The sequence below is a fragment of the Varanus komodoensis genome, unplaced genomic scaffold (assembly GCF_004798865.1).
Source record: "Varanus komodoensis strain SLA01 unplaced genomic scaffold, ASM479886v1 scaffold2, whole genome shotgun sequence".
Lineage (NCBI taxonomy): Eukaryota > Metazoa > Chordata > Lepidosauria > Squamata > Varanidae > Varanus > Varanus komodoensis.
Window position 1 is genome coordinate 19,137,540 of NW_025335568.1, and position 23,939 is coordinate 19,161,478.

Consider the following 23,939-nt stretch of genomic DNA (forward strand, 5'->3'; position numbering starts at 1 on the left):
CTCTCTCTGAACTCTCTCACACCAATTGTCGAGCCGGATCTCGACAATTGGTGTGAGAGAGTTCAGAGAGAGAAATAAAGCGCTGCAGACAAAGAGATAAAGTTTCAAAGCATGCTTGGTTGGTTGTTCGGGAGAACAAAGAAGATCTTCGCAGAAAATTCCTACTGCGTCAACACAAGCAGCCCTTTTTATTATTTCACAGATTGATACATTTATACTTGTGTAAAAGAAGGCATCCCTGGATCCAGAGGTGGCCAACAATTATAGACCGGTGGCCAACATCCCGTTCCTGGGCAAGGTACTAGAGCGGGTGGTGGTGGGACAACTCCAAGCACTCTTGAATGAAACTGATTATCTGGACCCATTTCAGTCCGGCTTCAGACCCGGGTATGGCACTGAATCTGCCTTGGTCGCCCTGTACGATGACCTGTGCAGGGAGAGAAACAAGGGGGAGTGCGTCCTTGTTAGTTCTCCTGGACCTCTCAGCGGCTTTCGATACCATCGACCATGGTATCCTTCTGAATAGGCTGCGGGATTGGGAGTTGGAGGCACCGTGCGGCGGTGGTTCTGCTCCTACCTCAATGGCCGATTTCAGAAGGTGGTGCTGGGGGACTATGGCTCTGCGCCATGGCAGCTATGCCATGGAGTTCCGCAGGAGTCCATTTTGTCCCCTTTGCTCTTTAACATCTACATGAAACCGCTCGGAGAGGTCACCAGGAGGTGTGGGCTGTGGAATCATCAGTACGCTGATGATACCCAGCTCTACCTCTCGTTTTCTACCAATCCAGGTGAGGCAGTGGCTGTGCTGAACCGGTGCCTGGTCGAGGTAATGGACTGGATGAGGGCCAATAAACTGAAGCTCAGTCCAGACAAGACGGAGGTCCTGTTGGTGGGCGGCTCGGACCTTGGGATGGGGGACTTGGGCCTTGTCCTAAATGGGGTTGCATTCCCTCTGAGGGACAGGGTTCGCAGCTTGAGTGCTCCTCGACCCAGAGCTGTCTCTGGAAGCCCAGGTGACAGCGGTGGTGAGGAGCGCCTTCCTTCAGCTTCGGCTGATCCATCAGCTGTGTCCCTTCCTAGAGAATGTCTGCCTGGCGACAGTGACACATGCGCTGGTATCTTCCCGATTAGATTTCTGTAACGCACTCTACGTGGGGCTACCCTTGAAGACGGTCCGGATACTTCAATTGGTGCAGAATAGAGCTGCCAGGTTGCTGACGGGGACTGGGCGTTGTTCTCATATAACCCCAGTTCTCCGTCAGCTCCACTGGCTCCCGATTGAAGTCCGGGCCCAATTCAAGGTGTTGGTTATGACCTATAAAGCCCTAAATGGCTTGGGACCTGGATACTTAAAGGAACGCTTACTCCCATATATGCCCTCCTGCCCCTTGAGGTTAGCAGCAGATGCCCTTCTCCGGGAACCATCTGTGAATGACATCAGGAGGGTGAGTACCCGGAGGAGGGCTTTCTCTGCGGTGGTGCCCCATTTATGGAATGCGCTCCCCAGGGAGGTCCGCCTGGCACCCTCGTTATTTGCTTTTCAGCACCAGGCTAAGACCTTTTTATTTAAAACTTATTTTAATTGTTAATTTATTTATTTAACTAGGGTTTTTTTTTTTTTTTAAGACGAGAATGCACTGGGGTTTTATTGAGGTTTTATTGAGGTTTTATGGTACTGGGGGTTTATTGTATTGGGGGTTTTAATGTATGGTTGACTTTTTTGATGTTGTGAGCTGCCCCGAGGCTTATTGCGATGGGGCAGCATAGAAATGTTTTAAATAAATAATAAATAAATAAACAAGAGTTGAAGGCAGTGTCTTCTCCTCTTGTGGTTTCCAGCACTGTAGATGTAGCATATAGCCAATCACACTGTCTCCCACGTCACAGCTGAGTATTAAGTATAAGGCAGTTCAAAATAATTGTAATGCAAATATAAATGCAAATCAGAAGTGGCTACATTATGCTGTGGAAGCCTAAAAAACCTTTAAGAGAAAGCTCAAATTCATATTTCCAGATGCATTTGCTATTCAGTGAAGTAATTGCAGTTATTATCTTTGATTTGAACAAGGGTTCTTCTCTTCCTGTACACTTCAGCTAAGCCTTGCTGGCCAGTGTTCCAGGGTTAAAGTACTGCTACTGTCATAAACTTCCATAGTCCAAGCCATAAACATCCTACCATTATCACCTAATGAAACTAATTATGTGCTTCCTTTGACCACATGGAGTTCAATAAAACATTCATGTTCCTGTATTTGCACAAAGCAGAGTAAATGTTTAGTGGGGGAAATGTCACTTAAAAATGTGCCATTCCTTTGATACTGCCATTCAAAAAAGATCACTGGAAATAGTTTATCCTGATGATCCATATGGGCTGTAGCTGTTTTCCAGCCATGCGGGAATTAAGTCTTGTATGTAACCAAAAGTACTATGTATTTGTCTGTCCCTTTGTTTGCAGTGACAGGAGTGTACAAACAATAAGTTACAATGGGCAATTCTAATTCATATACATAATTGTGAAAGGAGCATTCCTATTGTTTTAGTTATTGAATTAATTTCTATACTGCCCAATAGCTGAAGCGCTCTGGTGAACAACAGTAATAAACACGATGAAAGACAATATAGAATAAAATAACAGTAACACATCATAATGTTACATTAAAAATTAAAACCACAGTTGTATAACTAAGCTGTCCATGCTGCTAGGCCTGCTCAAAAACAGCTGGCAATATCTCCCTCTTCCATGTGCTACATGGAATTGGTAAATGCCAAGAAGGTGATCTGAGCCCAGAGCCAAAAAGATATTAAAGTTAGTACCAGGTGAGTATCAGTGGGAGAGCAAGCCACACTTTGGAGGCAAGCCCAGAGCAGGTCTTCCTCCTTGTTGCCACTAGCTGAGTCTCCCTTGGAAGTGAAATTCTGAAGAAGGCTTCAGATATTAAGCATTGTGTGGTTGGAGGAGGTGTTCTGCCAGGTATTGTGATTCCAAGCCATGTAGAGTTTTATAGGACATTGAATTGTATTTGGAAGATTATAGGCAGCCATTGCACATGGACCAAAAGAGGAGCTATATGTTTGGACCATCTGACTGTTTGGTTCCACTTACTTAGTCTGGGTGCTGCATTTTGTACAAGCTGGAGCCTCTGAACTGTCTTCAAGGGCTGCCCCACATAGAGTGCATTGTAGTAATCCAGTTTAGAGATATCCAGAAAGTAGTTTTCTGAAATCAGGTTATCCCTGACCAGATATGGGTGTAGCTGAGCCACCAGCCAAAGCTGGTAGAAGACATTCCAAACCACTGAAGCCACCTGGGCCTCAGGTGACAAAGATGGATCAAGGAGCACCCCCAAACTATGAACCTGCCCCTTCAAGGAGAGTGCAACCCTATCCAGAATGGGTTGAGCACCTTTCATCTGCCAGAGGAACCACCCTTCAACAAAATTTCAGTCTTGACTGAATTGAGCTTCATTCTTTTAGCCCTTGTTCAGTCTAGCCACCAGTTTAGCATATCCCAAGGCCTCATCCACCAAAGAAGAAAAGGAGAAATAGAGCTGCATGCCATCAGTATAGTGATGGCAAGGCACTCCAAAACCGCGGATGGCTCCACTCAGTGGTTTCATTTAGATGTTGAATGGCATGGGGGAGAAAACCAACCCATGAGGAACTCCATACTAGAGAATCCATAAGGTTGAGCAAAATCCCACAAACACTACCTTCTAGAGCAAAGCAGGAAGTGAATTACAGCATTGCACTATGCTTATCTCAGTCACCCCAAAAGGATGTCCTAGTTGGTGATAATCGAGAGCTGCTGAAAGATTCAGGAGTATCAACAGGGTCACCCTGCCTCCCCTGTCATATCTCCCAGCACAGAACATTACACAGGGCAGCCAAAGCCTTGTGGCAAAATCCAGCCTGTCTGAAATGAGGTAGGGGACTTCATTCATTCATTCATTCATTCATTCATTCATTCATTCATTTATTTAAAACATTTCTATGCCGCCCCATTCGCCGAAGCCTTGGGGCGGCTCACAACATAAAATATAATACATTCAAAATATAAAACTAACAATATAAAATAAGTCACCCTGGCCAGATAAAATAAGCAAATAATATTAACAATTAAAATGACGTTTAAATAAAAAGGTCTTCACCTGGCGCCGAAAAACAAATAACGACGGCGCCAGGCGGACCTCTCTGGGGAGCGCATTCCATAGATTGGGCGCCACCGCAGAGAAAGCCCTCCTCCGGGTACCTACACTCCTAATTTCCTTCATGGAGGGTTCCCAGAGAAGGGCCTCTCCCGCTGATCTCAAGGGGCGGGCAGGCGGGCGTATATGGATGTAAGCGCTCCTTCAGGTAACCAGGACCCAAGCCGTTTAGGGCTTTATAGGTCATCACCAACACCTTGAACTGGGCCCGGACTTCAGTGGGAAGCCAGTGAAGCTGACGGAGGACTTGCATTAATTAATAACGCAAGACTGAACTTTTTCAGTGTTGCATCCACCCAAAATCCATGTTTAAAGAGTGTAAAGTAACATTAAGTGATCCTGAGAATATGCCTTAAGTATAACGTGATCATCTAATTCACATTAATTATTGTAAAAACTCAAATGCTAAACAACTCAAATGGTAATAAATCTAAAAGCATTGGTATTCCAAGAATGAAAGAGGACATGTCTGGAACTAATGTAGCATGAAATATCCATGCATATGCTCATATATAAGAAACAGACATTATGGCTTCCATATAGTAGGAAATACGTTTGCTGTGTTCATCTTCATTACAAGAATATAGCGAAGATGCCCACATTCATTATATACAGTTTCATGTTACATTTTCTTTCTCTGCCACACCACAGTAACTTTACTATTCTTTGCAGAGAGTATTTGATTGGGAAAGCAAGACTTACATCACATACTTAGTATCTAATCAGACAATAAAACTGCAGATTCACATGCCAGCGTGGCCTTTTGGATTAAAAAAAAGAAGCTCTACTATAGCATGCACAGCGTAAAAGCTGTTCCTAGATATTTTTATGCCATCACATGTTGTTAAGGGCGGAAAGACAAGGCAACACATTTTATTCTGGATAGATGAATCAGATATAAAATGACTTTTCACATCCCTTCCTTCTCAGCTGCTACAGGGCCCAGAAAGTCTGGCTGAAGCTGACCCAGTTGTGGTTCTTCGTTTAGGTGTGTGTGGAAGAGTGGAGAAGCCAAAGGCTCGTATCTTTAAAAGAGCACAATGGATGGCAAATGTCTAAAGGTTTATGTGGCTAGGATTTATCATTCTTCACTGGTCCTTTGCTTTGGCTATGATGATTCATGAATTTAAATGATGATCTGAGTGAAGTAAATGAGTCACACTGCCCTCAGTGCACAAATGCTTACCATTCACACATGCAGGACTAGGATTCCACTGGGATTCCACATTAGGCTTCCATTGATGCCCAGACGGGGTTTCTGTCAGGTCTAAAGTATCATTGCAGACAGACAAGCAGCAAGAGACAAATGAGCCACTGTCTGAAGGAAAGGAGGAAGGGTGGACAGATAAAGCATTTTCAAAGTCAAGCTTCCCACCAGGCTTGTAGATGTAGCTCTTTGGATCACAGCCTAAATGTGATTAGTATTGCACAGAAAATGCAGCCTTACTTGACAATGTGTGTTTCAAGAATAAAGCTATTAATTAAAAACAATATTTTGGAAAAGCACTGTTTTAAAAAAACTGAAAAATGAGGAAAATAAATGGGATGCTCATACTTTTAACAAGTGATAGCACTATTTTGTGGAAGATAGTCAAATAGGAACAAATGGGTTCTGTCATGTGTGCTCAGGCCATGGTGCTACACAGCACAGAGACAAAAGCAGAATAGGTAAATGTTCACGGAGTAGTAATTGTCTGTCACTGCCCTCCCACCCCCCATAGTGTATTTGCTAAATTTACTGGAATTTGGACAAAGTCACATATGAATTAGCATGAGTTTGAGTCTATATTAATGAAAATGGGGGAGAATAATACCTGCCTAAAAGGTACCAGTAATGCCAGTCCTTAATAATTAACTGGAAAGACCTTCAATGAACTTAGTACTCAAGTGTGGAGTTTGGAATCTGACCCTTACTACATCTAGATAAACATTATTGTGGCATATTGAGAAGCTTTCTTTTCAGACTTCACTCCAGTCTGAGCAGTCTGTTCTCAACAGCCTTCCAATACTGCATAGTGTTACAGTTTACAGCTTGGAAAAGCCAGGCATGATTCTTCTTACTGTACTTTTTCCATGCATCATTTCCACATACTCGGCATCAGTGAAAGGTAAGTTTTTTATTTCAATGTTGAGCTTTTGGATAAGCAAAGGAGAAGTATGATAGAAATCTTGCTTATGCGGGTCTGTCATAACTAGATCATTTTGAACTTGCACTGTTTCACAATATTATACATGGATGGACAAATTGGTTCATCAGCTAGGTGTGGTTTTGGGCAGGTCAAATACAGCCTTTCTGCACTTTGAGAAAATTGTAGAAAAGGTCGGGGAGAGACATAAAAGGTATTTATATTCTGAGTAGAATTGGTATTTGCTCTCCCTGAGGGACTATATTTGAGCTTCAATGCTGATGTCATCAAGAGAGATCTACTTTAAAGTGGCTTTAGAAAAAATGTTTTTCCTAATAAGGACTGCAGTCATACACCCATTTATAGAGCAGTAAGTCCCACTGAAACCAAGGGGATTTACTTCAAAGAAGCCTTCTAAAGGATCACACAATCAGCCATGGGTGTTCTGTACAACCTTGACCAAACCACTTCATGCACATACACACAGAATGCATGTAAGTAACACACACATAAAATTGTAATGAACACATAGCTGATTTTGTAATGCAACTCATCTTGTTAATATCAATTCTCTTCTTGCAAACTTTGGGAGATGAAGTCAGGATCTGACACTAGCCTTAGATGTCACTTTCCATGACTTCAAAGATACAATTATCATACAGCTGAGTAAGCATTCTTTTCAATTACTTTGTGGAATCCATGCCAAGAGTATGACCAAGTTGGCAAGGGAATAAATTAAAGAGAGAGACACTCCAGTTCTTCTGAGATGTGAATCTGAAGGAGTTTTAATAATGGAATAGTTAAAATCTATATCTAATGTGGAATATATAGGGTGGCCACATACCACCAGAAGGAATGCAAGTCCTAGTTTATATAGGTAGGTGCAAATTTAGAAATCAAATATAATACTTCTCACCATGGAAAGGAAAATATAACTAACTAGGTGACATGTATAATTGTTCAGTCTGTCTTCCAAGTGCTTCATTCTTCTTCATCCATGCTGCTAAACATTCTGAAATATCTTTCACAATAATCCTATGTAGACAACTTGCTAGCCTTTGCATATATCACACCAGGCTGATGGCATGTCAGGGTAATCCTTCTGGAATGTGGATGAAATTCCACTTTTTCAACATCTTGGTAGATTCCTGGCTTGTCAGTTAAATGGGAATGTAGCAGGGTTGGATATTGAGCTTGTGGGAAACCAAGCCCATCAGTCCATACTAACATGATATGAATAACCACGCTGCAAAAGACCAAACATGAACTTCTAGGGCTGAAGGTGTGTGTGTCTAAAGCCAGGACTATTTTCACTATATATTGAGACTGGAATACAGAACAGGTGTTGCTCAGTTTGGACAGCCTTCAAACAGAGGACTGAACTCTCTATAGTAGGACACATAATCATCCTAGATAAACTTAAAGGAAGTTTAGGAAGATATGTTACTTAGAGTAGTTTACAGGACTGATTTTCTGTGCATGGTACTTGGTAATGGACATGCAGGTTGGAAATGAAGATGAGGAAGACAGGCAGCAGGACAGGCTGTCATTTGATAGAGCTTTTTCACATGGTTTAGGGTCTTTTTGCAAACTGTCCCAGCAGGAGGTATGAGGGAACCATTGAATCTGGATAGCATGTTGTGATACATGTGTGAAACAGTATTCAGACAGCTGCCCATATGTGCCATGATCTACATGGTTCAATTAGAGCAAGTCAATCTGTGGAGGAATACAGGGCATCAGCAGGCCCTATGTTGTTGACTGACTTTCAGTCATTCAACAAGGATACGGACAAGGTGCTTGTCCAAGTCTGACCAACCACTTGTATGTTAAATCCTTGCAGCTCTCAGTTTATTACATCCAGCAGGGATGACCAGCTGACTCAGGTGGTGGTAAATTCTTTGCTGATAGAGGGAGCTGTCCAAGTCTCCATAAAAAAGCACTAGTGCAAATATTAATAAAAAAATCTTTAGATCCAGAAGATTTAAATAACTTCAGACCAGTTGGTAATGTCTCCCTCCTTGGCAAGTTAGTTGCTGGCAAATTGCTAGCATTTCTGAATGCAGATTTTCAAGATCCATTTCAGTTGCAGTTTAGACCTGGTTTTGGCACTGAAATTGCCTTTGTCACCCTTGGGATGATCTTTTCCAAGAAAAAAATGGCAGTACTCTACTGATCACTCTATTGATTCTCCCAAATCTCTCAGTAGCTCCCAGACGCATGGCTTCCTTATTGCGAGGCTGTCCAATCAGGGTATGTAGTGCATAGTAATACTCATCAGTGCTTCTACTCATGCCTTGTCAGCCATCTCCAAAATGGAGGGCTGGGATACTTTTGTGCAATTTCATGAGAGTTTCATTTTTGCATCCTTCTGATTTCTATCTCAGCCCCTGAAATTGCTGAAGCTTTGTTTCTATGGTCATCTGAGTGCGTTGGAGGAGGGCAGGTTGTGGGGGAAGTCAGTGATCAGATCCTGTCCTATGGTGGCTATCTGATGAAAGGATGCTCTTCTATTTGGATGTTTCCTTTGTTTGAAGGGTGGCCCAATCCAAATCCAGTTCATAGACAAAGAACTAGAAGGAGGAAGAGGACCTGGGACCTTAACATTGCTCATTAGCAGTTAACACCCAGACAAAAGATAGAGCAGACTCCTGCTCACAGTCTTTTCCACCATCATGAAATGTATTATTGCATTGCTAATTTAAATTATTTCTAACCTGACATATACTCATATCAGTTATCACATCTATATTGTGGTGCATGTGGAACATCCTAGCAGTAAGAAACAATACGATCGTAACTTAGTTTACATGGAAGTAAGGTTCTCTAGGCTGCCTTGTCCCATCTGCAAATTGCATGGGAGGGGTATGTGTGCATGTACACATGCTCCCCCTGCGAACGCTCATGTGTACACACACGCTCTGTACAAAAATATGCTTATTAGCCCTCTGAATTATGAGATAGTCAGTGGCAGAACTGGGCCAAAATTTGGGAAGCCTGCTTCTGACTGCTTACAAATATTTTATGTTGATTCAATCAGATTCTGGCAAATTACATATTGCATTATGAATACCAGTAGGCAACACAAGCAGGCAGGTGCCAGTGGGAACAAGTTCCTCTGTGGCCGTCTCTGCTTTGTTGGGGAACAGAATGCTGGACTGAGCTACCATAGTACTTTTTTATCTAGCTATATATTTTAATAATATATGTCTCTGGGAGAGTGATCCGATGGCATTTTAGCAAACTGCATTTTGTCTAACACCATATTTTAATATTTTTTTCTAATAACTAGCTTGCTGTCTGTTTTTTGCTTCAAAAAGCTAAGAATTTATGAGAAAAATCGAGTGCAGACTTGCTTTTAGAAAGTATTAGAGCAGCTAGTGGTTAGAGCTGCACATGCTGCGCATGCCAAGAGTATTAATAAAAGGTACAGGCCCTGACAGCTGTCTCAGCTCAAGCAGCATAACTTTCTGCATTATGCGGTATCATGATTTAATTATAGATAGCCATAATGACAGACACCAGGACTGCAAGCCAGGCTGTAGCTGCCTACTGCTCCCTGCGAAATACTTTGACCAGTGAGGCACTCTTGACCCTAACTCAATATATCAAAATACTGCATTAAAGTCCAGGTCTTGCGCTATTTAAGGAAATGGGAAACCCAAGGGTGTATATTTGCAGTCCACAACTATATTACAAGGGCTAAACTAATTGAAGGGGGTTGCAACTTAAGTTAAAGAAATATAATATCTGGTCTAACAAAGTGGATATTAATACATTACTGCTTGCTTTTGGTCATGCATTAAAATTTGAGTTAGTGTTACTATTTCTATTCTACTTTTCTCTCCTAAGAGATATTCAATATGTTTTACACGATTAAAACAACAAAACAGGTAATAAGAACATATGAAGCATAAAAACAGATGAGACCAAGATAAGAGATTAAAAATCCTTCTAGACTGTTCTATTAGGGTGCCTCCAGATGGGACCTTTATGAAACATTACTGATATTTCTAAGGAGTTCAGATGACACTATCTTCAGTTCATAATCTTCCCATGTTTCCCCACAGGTTTGTCCATCTTTTTCCATACTATAGAAAAGCCATTAAGATTTTTTTTTAAAGAAAGGACAGGACAGGACAGCTGCCCAATGCTGTCTGGCTGCTAGCACTAGGATTGTTGAATTGGGAATCAAATATGCAAACTCCATTGCTTTTCTTGGTACTGCTACTAGAAGGATATTTTATGGTGGATCTATGAAGGTTTTTGTTTTTATGTTCTGTTCTGTTGGCCTTATCTATTGCATCTGTATGCTGCCAGCCAAAGCACTCATGGTGGTTAAAGATGAAATAAATAAATCCAGGAGAAGTGATGAAAAAGAGAGAGGGCATGGAGAGAGAAAAGGCAAATAAACAAATTTAGATGAAGCTCTTTCATAGTGTTATATAATGAATTCACATGAGTATGTGGAGTGGTCACTTCAGTTCAGGAGAAAGTTTGAGGAGCAGGTGGAGGAGAAGAAGATGGAAATGGAGCCAAGCCAGAAGACTTACTGGCTGGGTTCACATGGCATGGCAAATAACGCTGTGTTGTTTCCACAGCAAATGTTTTTTTGCCCAGATTTACCAGTCGGGTGATCACATGGTTACGCAGCAGGATGCTTGGTCCCTGCTCAGTCCTCCCGGCATTCTGTGCATCCTGGCAGTCCCTATGCACAAAATTGCCCTCCTTTTCCTATTCTTGTCTATGAACCTCTGCAACCTCCTCCTGAAGGGTCTGTTGCAGTCCTGAGGTAGGTTCCTCCTTCTAAGGGTTCCTGCATATCCACAATACTTGTCAGCCCCCACAGAGAATTTTATTAAATGAAAATAAACAGCTTCATCATGGTTACCCCTTCTCCCTCCATGTGCTTTCACATTATCTTTATCTCTCCAAAATGGGGAGGTGGACACATCACTCCATCAGTGGGAATAAAGAAAGCAATGACACATCTGTTGCTAGGGGATTGAGGGCAGTAGAGATTGAAGGCTAGAAGCAGCCACTTCTGTGGCTACTCTTGCAGAGAACTCTATGACATTGCCATACTAACAATGGTAAAATCACAAACTTGTATCTGGACAACCAGACAAGTCATAGTGGAACATGGAAACTTTAGGGCAGACCAATGATTCTCTCCATGATTTCAGAAATGTAATCCTATTACACAGGAACTCCAAACTGGGTCTAGATGATACAACAGACCCACAATGGTAAGATTTTACCATGGCTTCTTGTGTTGTGCAAACCTGCCCACTGTAGGGCCAAACTTGCCCTCAGATGGAGCAAGAAGAATGGCCCAACCTAGACATGATGCAGCAGCCACTTGAATGTATCCATTTCCTTTCCCTGTATATATATGAAAAGTGTGTGGAAGATCATTTTTACACATGAAATTGGGAACCATCAAACCTTTCTGCCCCACCTCATTCTACCCCATTGCTTGAAGCAATTTTCTGCCCAGTCTGTTTCACCTGAAGTATTAACTGCCCCTATGCATCAACTCTGTCCTTTAATCATAGCCCATATGGGTCAAACACAGGTCCCTACCTCATACAACCTGTGATTTAGGGTTCCTTTCTCCTTTCCTGAGGCAATTAGCCTTTGCCATAAACAAACACCGAAGGTTGCAGGCTTCTCTACATGAAACGCGTCTTGTGTGCTTGTCATTCCTTACAGGTGTTTATGTGTTCTCTAGATAATGCCATGATCTTCTACATTTCTTTCTTTGTCTAACTAGCACTTGCAGTGAGGGTTTTTTTTAAGCAGGGAAAAATCAACATTTAATTATGGAAGTGAAAGTTTAATTTTGTTTTGTATATTTGCATTATTCCATTATTCTGCCATGCTATAGATAGAGGTTATGTGACAGAAAAGCCGGAAATCTTGTCTAGTGCTTAGTTCTCAATTCTGTGACAAAACTGAAAGTGGATCTAGCAGCTTAATGGGTAATTAACAGCTTTTTGTAGAAAAACTCTGCCTTTGCAGGAATTTGTAAAGACCTCCCTTCCCCCACTCCTGAGGTTTAGTGGAATTACAGGTCTCATTTAACTTAAATAAATCAATAGTACTAGGATGTCACAAGCATTTGAATGCAGGTGCTCAGGATTCAAAAGAAACTGGGAGAATTTCCATGCATCCAGCTGAGTTTCAATGCTCCTAAGCAGTGGAAGAGCAAAGACATTAGAAGAGACTTGCTGAGTCAGACCAAGGCTGTCTAGTCGGGCATTGTGTTCCCAAAGTAGCCAGCCAGGTGCTCATGGGGAGATCACAACAGTACGTGAATGCAGCAACGCCCTCCAACTGGTATTGAGGGGTATACTTCCTCTGAAACTGGAGTTAATATTAAGAATGTCATAATGGCTATTAATTTATAGACATCGTGAGTAGTAACCATTGCTATCTTTTAATAACTTAAATTGCTGAATGTGCTTGATTGCAGCTCTTCTAAAAAGTATGATCAGATAAGGTTAGACATTTGATTCAACATTCTTAAGTTTTAATAGGAGGAAACTGTGAAGTCAGTTTACTGACACAGCATGTTTCAGAAGCCAAGTGGGGACAGGGTGTTGTGGGACAGTAAATGATTCCAGAATGCAGCAGGTGAAGAAGAAATGTTGAGCAATGAGTGTTAACTGAGGAGGGCTCAGCGGGGATCCCTGCTATGGAAAGAGTTTCACAAGAATTTCCCTGTTTTCAGTTCTGGAATGTTGTAGCATGATTAACTCTTCTTGTGCGGGGATGGTTCCATTTCAGTTACATGAGGATCCACATTTGGGGAACAAATTTGCTGCTGTGTATGGGATAGCATCATCAGCATGCTTCGTTTTTTATATAACAGAAGCAGTATAGATAAACTCCCCACTCCTGGGAACGTACAATCTAAATTCTGATGATGGAGGTGCCTATAAAGAGAGGGTTGGAAAGTCAAGGGCAACAAAAGGTGAACACAAGCCAATTCAAATCCATTACAGTACAGGGAGGAGGTAGGCTAAAAGGTTAAGCCAAAGAGAGGCAGGGTTTTGAGAAGAGATCTAGTGCTTTTCCACATGTATACTAAATGGAATAATAATATTAATATGCACTCTATCTACTGCTCATTTCATTGAAAAATTGAAATCTGAGCACTATTTGAAGAGCTTTTCCTTTTCTGCTTTTTTGCTATATAACCTCCAGGTGGCACTGTGGGATAGCAAATACACAGATGAAAAAGCTGTTTCCTTCGCTTTTTAATTAAATACATTTCCCCTGCTCTTAAAAAAAATGCAATGAAACAGCTTTTTAGACAGAGAAGTGAAACTGGAAGGTCCCATTGTCTTCTAAAGAGACTGTGAACAACCACGAGTAGTAAATGACAAACACATGAGAAAGCCACATGTAGAAAAGCCGTTGAAGGGAGGATTTAGAAAAGGTGAAGTACTGTTGAACTTCTTTTCTTGGAGAACCAGTGTGGCATAATGGTTAGACCTGTACTGAGACTTCTGTTCCTCACACAGCCATGAAGCTCCACTGGGTAACTTTGGGCCAGTCACTCAGGCTAACCTATCTCACAGGGTTATTATAAGAAACAAAATGGAGTTGACAAGGATTGTGTAAGCTGCTTTGGGTTCTTTGCAAGAGGAAGTAGTAGTACAATTGCCAGGCTGGCAGCTGAGAAAGAAATCTGTTTTACTGTTGCAGAAGCAGCACCAGCCAGGGAAGTGGGATGCATCAGGAGCCGATCCATGAGACTCACCCTGGTGGTGCAACCATTTTGAGTCTGTGCATTGCCACTCAGCTTCCCCTGCCATTTTTAATGTCTGCAGCTACTCAAAGCATGGGGGCTCCACTCACCTTTCATTGTGGCTCAGTGGCTGTGGCCAGCCTACCACCCACCTTATTCCAGTATCTGGGCCACCTGCTGCAGTGGGGAATTTAAATTCTCTGAGTTGCCAGCCTGGCCACCTGACATATTCCTTTAGAAAAGGGAGTGCCTTTGAGCATGTGGAGTGTGTTGTGTCCTCGCTACTGACCAATCTCATGCAGCACTTTGCCATGGTGAGAAAACTCTTCCAGCCAAAAGGACACATTCATTTAAGAGAAGGACTGGGGCTGGGGTGGGGGTGGGGGTGGGGGTATATTCCAGTGCTCGGGAGGAAAAGCAGAAGAAGCAGGGCCAAAATACCAACACCACAAACACGTTAGGAGAGTCAATCAGACCTTTTAAATATGAAAAAACACCCTTGGAAAGCCAAAGAATGATTGGTGGTCAAGGGGAGAGGAATGTGGCTGTGGAAAGGGATCATGGACCTCCAGAAGGTGGGATTTGGCTGCCACCTTGTGATTCCAGCCCAGTGTCAGGTTTCTGTGTGTCCAGGAGACAGACTGTAGCTGTGTTATATCTAATTTTTAAGCACTCCTTGAGAAATAGAAGAAGAAGAGGAATAGGAGGAGGATATAATGGGCTGTTTGGATTTATAATAATCACTGACGCCATGCTTTCCACATTTCCTTTTGTTGCATAGGCCACAATACTGGTCCACGAATTAACAATGACAAGATATATAAGTTTGCCTACTCCACAGAAGTGCTTATCAACAGGCTGAAAGGTACACCCCAGGAGAGCTCAGGCTACCGAATTGTGGCTGGAGTGGATGTCAACTTAGTATGGAGGAATCCGGATAATGATGATGATCAGCTGATCAAAATTGCGGTAGGTAATTTAACAGAAGCTGACATTTTAACAGGAAATGGCATTATAAGTACCTTTACTGTTTGCAAGAAAACCTTCCCCAACCTGGTACTTATTTCTAGATGCTTTGATCAGGAAAGCTGGAGTTGTAGTACAAAACATTTGAGGGGCACCAGGCTGGGAAAGCCAAAGAAAAGTACACCTGGTGAGAAAAAGACTTTTTAATTTTCTTTCTTTATAGGTAAACAGTAAATACAGAAAATCTGTGTTTTGTTTAAATTTAAGATGCAGTTCTAAGCATTTAGGATGCTAAGCATCCTTCAGACAGGGTCCAATGGCCTACCTCATCACTGGGAACTGATGTGCTGCAGTTCTGCTTTCTGGCAGGTTTTATTAAGTTTTCCTCATGCACCCTTTCCCCACAACACTTCATGGAAATCCCCTTCTGCTCTTCAGAGACCCCAGTACAGTGCTTCTGTCTGTCTGTAAGCTCCTGGTTCTGTCTCGCCTCTCGGCGCCTGCAGTCTTGGTGTCTGGTGTCTGTTCCCTTCCTGGAGAGCAGTGCATTGCTGGGACAGCAGCCAGTGAAACCAACCAGACACAAGTGTGTCTCCTCAGTCCATCCCTTTGCCTTCATTGACTTGGCTGCCCTCTTCACCACAGAAAAACTCTTGGCCAGCTGGCTCGATTCTTTGTGCAGGTATAAAGGGGGCAGGGCAGCCTCAGATATCCAGCTCCTGCCCTGCCCTGCCCTGCCAAGCCATGACTGACTGCGATTACTTTTGGTTGGGCTGCAGGGTGGAATGGGAGAGACCAGCATGCCACCTGGGTCATGCAAACCACAGGTCCTCTATAGGATGCTATTTGACTCCAGGGCAGGAGCACTGAACTGAAGGGTCCTTATCCAGTCTTCATTGTTCTCCAGTCCATTGCAAATCACCCACAGATCTTTCTTCTCACCTGTGCCCTAAGCTAGCCTGGGTGCATTTGGAGGCTATTGGCCTGACAGTGAAAAGAAGGGAAGATTAAAGGGGATCTAAGTAATATTCAGTTTTCTGTAAGTGTCAGTCTGGTTATCTTTTGGACATGGAATGGATGGAGGGCTGTCTTGTCCATGTCTTGAGGTAGCCCTGTCTGAAAGGATCTGTATCTGAAGCTTGTGATGCCAACTGTGAAAGTTCCAGGCTACAAATCTTTTTTGAAAATCTGTTTTGAAATCCGCAGTCTTTGCAGAGGGTAGCAGAAGATGCCTACTGGGAGTGCAAAGAGTGGGGAGGGTGATATTAGGTAATCTTTCCCCTGCCAATGCACAACAGAGATCTTCATTTTGTTCTCCTTTGTTTGCTTTTCCAGTTTACAGATATAAGTGTGGAGAATGTTGCTGATCGCCCTCCAAAGAAAAACATTTTTAAAGGGAAAAAGATGGACGGATTCATTGAAAAAGAGCAACTTGCTGCCCTAAAAAGGCCGATAGTTCTGCAATGGACCCTTGGAAAGGTGAGGAGGGGGCTGAGGAAGCCTCTAGTTTAAACAGGATTGACATCGAAGGGAGGCCTGGGTGGCCAGTGGCCAAGGGCCCACATCCCCCAGCAAATGCCCACTGACAAGGGCCTCCTGGAGTAGTTCCTCAGCGTCGCCATGGCAACCTGTGACTGTAACCAATTCCCTGCCTCTTGGTCTGGCCTAGGCAAGAGGAGTTGCAAGAAGGAGGAACAGTAGATGGCACTGCCTGCTAGGGATGGGAGGGACCTTGTCAAGATCCATCCCTCCAAGAATCCACAGGCTTCCTCTTGTGCTCAGCCCAGTCTTCCAAAGAGAGCTGAGTCGGGAGGAAGTCCGCAGACAGTTGTGGCAACCTTCTTCTGCATCATCATCATCAGCAGCAGCAGCAGACCAAAAGGCTGCCTCTTGCCAGCACAGAAGAGATGCTGCTTGACCAGCAGTGTGTGTGTGGGGTGGGGGGGACTGCTTTCCTGGCGGGTGTTTGGTCATGGGGCACCCACCCAGAAAGCAAGTCGCCCTGACCAGTTGCAGCAGCTGCTCGCATTCCAGAGTAGCTGCTCAAGCAGCAGTTGTGGGGGCTACTTTCCTGGTGGGTGCCTTGTGGCAAAGCGCCCCGTGACCGGCCTTCTTGGGTGGAAGGAGAAGGCTGAGTCTGAGCAGCTGCTCTGGCAGGCAAGCAGGTGCTGTGCAGGCAGCAAGGGGGGCAGTGGGCAGGTGCCTGGGCGTCCGTTCCCAGCAGCTCACCTTCTCACTCTCACTTCCCAGCAAGTGCCCAGCGAACCCTGCGTGCGTTTGCAAGGAGCTTAGACGGTGGGCCGTTGCACAGCGGTCGGAGTCTGCGAAGCTAAAACAAGGGAATCCAGCGAGGCTGAGTCCTCACACATCCCTATTGCCTACTTAGTTTCTGTTTCCTCAATAGCAGCCATGAGAAGAGAGAAGCTGAGGAGGAACAGTGGCTAGTGACAATGAGAAGAAAGACTCACAGAGAGAGGGCACTTACTGAAAGCTTGAGTCTTGCCTTAGGGCCTTCGAAAACCTAAAGCCAGCACTGATTGTGAACCATCTGTCCCTTTCCTTGAGCAAATTTGTGAATAATCCCTTTCAGGAGTGCTTTGATTTAAGCCCTGGACAATTTGTAACATACCAAAGCACACACGGCCTGCTTGTCATGTACGGAGACCTGGCAGGTGCTTGTAAACCTGCCAGGACTGGCAGTTCCAGGCAGGCAGCCAAAGTAGGAGTCTTACGGAACCCCCTAATAGATGACCAGACATGGGCAATGTAGTGGGCTGCCCTTTGCTTGGTGCAGCATCCATTTTATGGATCAGATAGGTATCATATTTGCTTTTCTGCCACCACTGGGAGAAAAAATGATCATGGCTTGGCCCTGGAGATATTGACGTGTATGCACAGTGGATACATGGATTTCCCCTGTCTCTTTTGTACAGTTGGCACATGAATGAGAGGGTGCTGTTGCACTCATGACTTGATTGTAGCCTTCCCATTGCAGCATCTGGTTGGCCACTGCGGGAGCAGAATGCTGGCCCTGATAGGCCGGTGTTCTCATCTAGCACGGGTCTCTGTATGTTCGAACGTTTGCTCACAGATCAATAACCATAAAAGAGATGCCCTCTGTTTAATGTATGGAGAGCAAAAGGGTTGGATCCGCATGTGGCAATCAAGTAGGCAGTGCTTGGAATCCAAGTGTTCCAGGCTGAACTTTTCAAGGCCGATGGGAGGGGAAAGGCTGAACGATGGAGGTGAGAAAGAAAGAAACTTAACGAGCTTGGTGCCTGCAAGACATGTCGAACTAGTCCTGAGTTCTTCATACAATTGCTATGGCATTGAACATCTTTCAGAGAAGACAGGTCACAAACAATAAGCTTGTTTCCTTCTCTCTACACCTATTCCATGGGTTGTCACATGATCCCTCCCCCCGATACAGTCCTACTTTAAAAGGATCTGATTACTTGTGAACCTCCCTTCTACTTAGGAGACATATCTCTATCACATCCTCCAGTAATCTGTGCCCATTCAAGCAAAATAAAATCCCCTGCTGCTCTTATTTGTTACTGGCACCTTTGTCCCCATCAGACAAATATCTGCTATTTATTCTAAGGTGTAAGCAAGCTCTAATGTCCTGATATACTTTTTGTATTTTATATGGGATTTTAATGATTGTAAGCCGCCCCGAGGCTCATGCGATGGAGCGGCATATAAGTTATTTAAACTTATATATTGGGCCTTCCAATATATATATTGGGCCTTCCATATGAGACATTTATCATGTGCTTATCCTTCCTTACTTAGGGTTGTTTTCAAGTTCCTTAGATGACATTGTGACCTCTAGTTTTGCTTCTCTGTCTAATGAGCACTTTGGCAAGCTTTTTCAGAGCAGGAAAAATGCACCCTTTAATTGTGAAGTAAAAGAAAGCACAACTTCATTTGCCACCTAGAAGTTATGTAGCTGAAAAGTAAGAAAGGAAACCACCTTGTGCAGTGTTTGGATCTTAGTTCCTCAACAAAACTGAGAGTAGATACAGAAGATTAACAGCTGATTAGCAGCCTTATGTAGAAAAGCTCTGTTTTTACCAGGATTTGGGGGAAAATCCTTTCCCCCCACATCTGGTGCAGAGCTCAGATCTCAATTCTTTGATGGGATAGATACAGCATGTTAACTATCTCATGTATTTATTGCAGCCATGATTGATAAAGTGGTGGCAGAGTGTGTGGGCTGGGGATTCATACAAATTGCAACTCCTTGAGTGCTGGTGGAAGGGTCAAAGTCTTCTCTGAAGTTCAGCCGCAGTGGTATAGTCTGGCAGGTCAAAGATCATGGTGTGTATGACACGTCTATATGCCACTGTTCTAGTTGCCATACTTTTTGCCTGCTTATGGTTTAGGTTAAAGTGCAAGACAGATGATATCTCCAAATTTCTGCTGGGGTGGGGATAGAGGGATTACCACAAAGTCATTAATAGGGTCAAAAGCCGCACCATATCAGGTCAAGGTCCGACAATTTCTCCATCTAACCCACTACATCTACTCTGATAGGAGGAGAAATTGAACCTAGAGCAATTTGCATGCAAAAGTCTGTTATAACAATGGACTATGCATCCAGCCCAGGAAAGTCCAAGATCTCCTCCTTAGGTATCTTGACATCTGTATGAAATCTGGCTGCTATTGCCTGCACTTAGCACTTTGGAAAAATGCTGGTGATCATGCTCTTATTTATGTCTAACTGCACGGGAAACTTTTATCACATCTAGCTCTAGTTTCTGTGGGAAGAATCCATGGGTGCATTCTTACTAGAGCTATTGATGTTGCACCAGCAGAGAATACCTCTTGTGCAACATCAGTAGCACTTGGTAGTACAGCAGTTTTCCTGTTGGTTTCTGCTAGTGCAACATCAGTAGCGCTACTCAGAGCACACTCATGGCTTCTTCCTACAAAAGCCAGAATCAAATGCAATAAAACCTTCACATGGAGGTCACCCAGGGATCTCTCTTCTTCCTATCCATGCCCAGAAGGAGTACACCTTTGGATCCCTCCCAGAATTTTCAGAGCAATTGCTGTTGTATTTTAAAGAATGCTTTTGAGATCAGCCTTAAATGTTAGCATTATTGAAATGAACATTTGCTTATTTGGATTCTGTATTTGTATTTTAAAATGAATTGGTTTATGGAGATTGCTCTGACGTGCTTGTTGCTCTTCTTTTGCACTGATGTGGGCACAACTACATAAGAACTATCAATAATAATAATAATCTGAAAAAATGTTCTTGATCAGATGGTGCATTCTGGAAGTCAGTTTTCAGGTGAAGGTTTATGCATATTGTCATGTCAGTTTCTCTCTCTTTCCCTGCCCAGATTAAAAACTTCTATTCCTATGAAAGTGAACCTGCTCTGATTCAGAATCTCAAGAGAGGTCTCGCCAGCTTGTTCCAGATCCAGATGCACTCTGGGACTGTCACTGAGGTATTGTGCAACTGCAAGCCAGGCAAACTCAGATGTTCAGTGCTGACATAAACTATGTCTGTGTGCCCTTTTTACTAGAGAGGCATTCTTACTAGAATGGCATCACATCCTGATGGTCAGAAATGAATTGGAGGAAAAGAGGAAGGGATGGAAAAGTACAGGCAGAAGGAGGAGGGCAGGCACTCATGGTAGAAAAAAATGACTTAAAAGGTGGCTCTGTAAAGGTTGATATTGAGAACCAAGATTCTAAGCTGCCTAAGCTTAGATAAGGCAATGCCTGTTACAATGTTTATTGGTGTATTACCAAGGGCCAAGTATGGAGGGGAAGTTTAACCCTTTCTTCTCTTGCTGCAGCCTTCTGCAAATCCCCCCACCCCCCTGGTTGCTCTTTTCATGGAGAGAAAATTCTCTTTGGGTAGCAATGCCTCTTTCCCCAGCAAATACAACTAGTTGGTTCTGTGATTTTCAATAGTACAGGAGGATATGTGATGGGACAGCAATGTATGTGAATGCTGGACTTGGGAGGCCACCGGTTAAAGGACCCACACAGGGGCCAGTCAAGTCTCTCAGCTTAACCTACCCCACAGGGTTGTTATAAGGATAAAATGGAGAGGGGGAGGACCATGTGAACTACGCTGGGCTCATTGCATGAAGAAGAAGGTGGGATGTAAGTGTAATAATAGCTAAATAAAATCTGTTTTTGTCATCTGTTCTCTAGGTGGATGTCTGTGGTCAATGCAATGTTACTTACCAGGTTCGAGAAAATCAAGTCACTAAAATTAAAGCCTTGAGCAGTTGCAGATTAGAACGGACAGGTTTTACCAGCCACAATCAGGTACAGTCCAGTTAATATCATTTATGCACATTATGGACACATCAACATGGAGAATTCAAGAAAAAATGATGTTCTAGTTATACAGCTGATCTTGGAGCGAGGTATTAAATATTGCCCTATACAGAGTCAAAGTGAGGATCTGTCTTCCCAAGTTTCACTCCTGAGACCTGTGATATTCATTCATTCATTTCTAACCTGCCCTATATCATAAGGTCTCAGTGCAAGATGTAATCCATTGATAAAATAATTCATTATAAACAACAGCAGTTTCACAGTCCACTCTAACTAACATTGCTATAATCAGCAATAACCAAACAAATGAATCAAACTGAGCTAAAGTCAATGAGTCCAAAATGCTTGGGTAAATAACATGGTGCCAAAATAAGGCCAGTTTGGGACCAACTGGGCTGCTTGGGAGAGAAATCCAAAACCACAGAGGGCTATCTCTTGCACCTTCACATGATGTATAGATCCCAGCAGTAAGACACAGAGGTCAGCTGGTTCATCCAACCTTGTGAGCCAGTGTGGTGTAGTGTTTAGGAGCGCAGGAATGGAACTCAGGCGATCTGGGTTCTAGCCCCTGCTCAGCCATAGAGCCAAATGGGTAAACTTTCCAGTCATGGTTTCTCAGCCCAGCTTACCTCATAGAGTTATGGGGGTAAGATGGAGAGAAGGAGCAGAATGGTGCAACCTGTCTTGAGCTCCTGGGAAGGAAAAAAGGCAGGATATAGATCTAATAAATAAATAAAACTCAAGCAGGTGTATACATGGGGATAGTCTATCTCAGATGTTGAGGTCCCAAACCATTTAGGGCTTTAAACATCATCATCACGTTGAATTCAGCCTGGAAGTCTATTGACAGCGAATGCAGTTTCTCCATCAGCAGTGTCGTATGCTTTCTCTGTCCTGTTCCTGTCTAGTAGTCTAGCTGTCACCTTTCTGCTTTAGCTGTAGCATCTGGGTCACCCTCAAGGGCAACATGTAAGAATGGCTTGGTTGGCCCTCCCTAAAGGTCCACCTGTGCCAGGACTTGCTCCTCAGCCATGACCAGCTGGGTACCAGCAGGAATTTCACGAGTGGAGAATGGTGGGAATGAGCATCCTGGTTGTTCTCAGTTGCTGGTAAAGAAAGAAACTGAAGTGCTAAATACAGAGGCTGCATGCTGGGTTTTCTTTTTTCCCGTTGGTTATCCAACTCAATAGATGCCAATTAAGATTACCAAAGTAGATTATTACAGTGAATTCTTCAAGGGACTGTCCTTGAAGCCTGTTTAGAAGCTGCAGCTTGTGCAACATCAGCAGGCAGACTAACTCAGTCCAGTAGATTACTGGACATATGAAACCAATTCTGTCCAAGTTGCACTGACTGCCTAAATGCTTCTGAGCTGGGTTCAGGGTACTGATTTTAACTTACAAAGTCCTACATAATTAAAGCTTTGTAACAAATGCAAATACAGTGAAATACTCTGTAAAATTCCAGTATACGATATACATATCTAAAAAAAGGTTTGGTGTTTTTTTGAGCAGCTAAAACCTGCATTTATTTCTGAATTTGCTGATCTTCCAAAATTATTTTTTTTCAGCTTCTAGATGTCAGCAAAAAATCCACTTCAGCCACAATTTATATGCTGGAGGACACTTTTATTAAATCTGTGCGGACAGAGGAAAATCATGCTTTGCATGTGAACATTCAGCAAGAAATTGATGCAAAAGTAGTTTCAAAGTAAGATGACTTGTTTGATTATTTTGAAGAAATTGCTTAGTCCTTAACGGTATTTCCTAAGAGATCTTATAATGGATTTTTACTTGTATGAAGAAAGGTTGAAAAAAATGGTGGGAAACACATGGAAGAGTTAAATATTTGTTTTTTATTTTATTTTATTCTATCCTATTTGTATGCTGTCCTATTAGCCATATGGCTCTCTGGGTGGCTTAGAACAAATGGAGGTTGATGCTGTCCAGACTTCTGGAAAATTCTGTGTTTGTGGGAGATCAATTGCAGGATGAAAGCCTCATCTGAAAGCACCCTATATCCAAGCGATTATGCTTTTGCGGGCAACCTGATGCCCTTTATTGTGTACCCTGTTTTTAGAAATAAATGAAACCGTTTGAAAACCATTTAGTGGTGCATGAAAGTGAGAGTGGGTTTTACTCTTGCTCTCCTCATTCTGTGTTTCTCAAGTGTTCTGCTTTTGTTCCATATGTTGGATAATGGTCATGGTGTGTGCTACGCTTTTATGACTTGTTTTTTATTCTAAGTTACATATTGCAACTTGCTGTTGTACCAGCATTTAACACCTCCTCACTTGTGTCAGGCAGTTTAATAAACAGAATCCCTGCTTAAGACTTTCACTTGACTATAGAGGCTTAGATGTGGAAACATTGCAGTCCTTACCTTGAAATGCTGTTTTGAAGTAATGCATATAGCAATTATAACCTAGTGATTAGATTAGCATTGAATATGGTTAAATATGCATTCAAAATACAACTGAGATTTAAAGTTTTGTTTCAGTACATGTACAATATTGGCAGCTCCCCCACCTATGGAACAAGCTCCCCACTGAGGCCTGCCTGATGCCAACACTAA

General features: G+C 43.0%; 1 protein-coding gene across 1 annotated transcript in view; it reads left to right on the forward strand.

The window, feature by feature from the left end:
* The first annotated feature begins 6,191 nt into the window (after positions 1-6,191).
* Positions 6,192-23,939, forward strand: part of LOC123023170 (microsomal triglyceride transfer protein) — a 41,736-nt gene continuing 23,988 nt past the window's right edge. The window contains exons 1-6 of the mRNA XM_044429606.1: positions 6,192-6,313; positions 14,872-15,059; positions 16,392-16,535; positions 20,411-20,518; positions 21,237-21,353; positions 22,936-23,075. Coding sequence (XP_044285541.1) covers positions 6,253-6,313; positions 14,872-15,059; positions 16,392-16,535; positions 20,411-20,518; positions 21,237-21,353; positions 22,936-23,075 — 758 coding nt within the window. The 5' untranslated portion in view covers positions 6,192-6,252. The remainder of the gene's footprint in view (positions 6,314-14,871; positions 15,060-16,391; positions 16,536-20,410; positions 20,519-21,236; positions 21,354-22,935; positions 23,076-23,939) is intronic.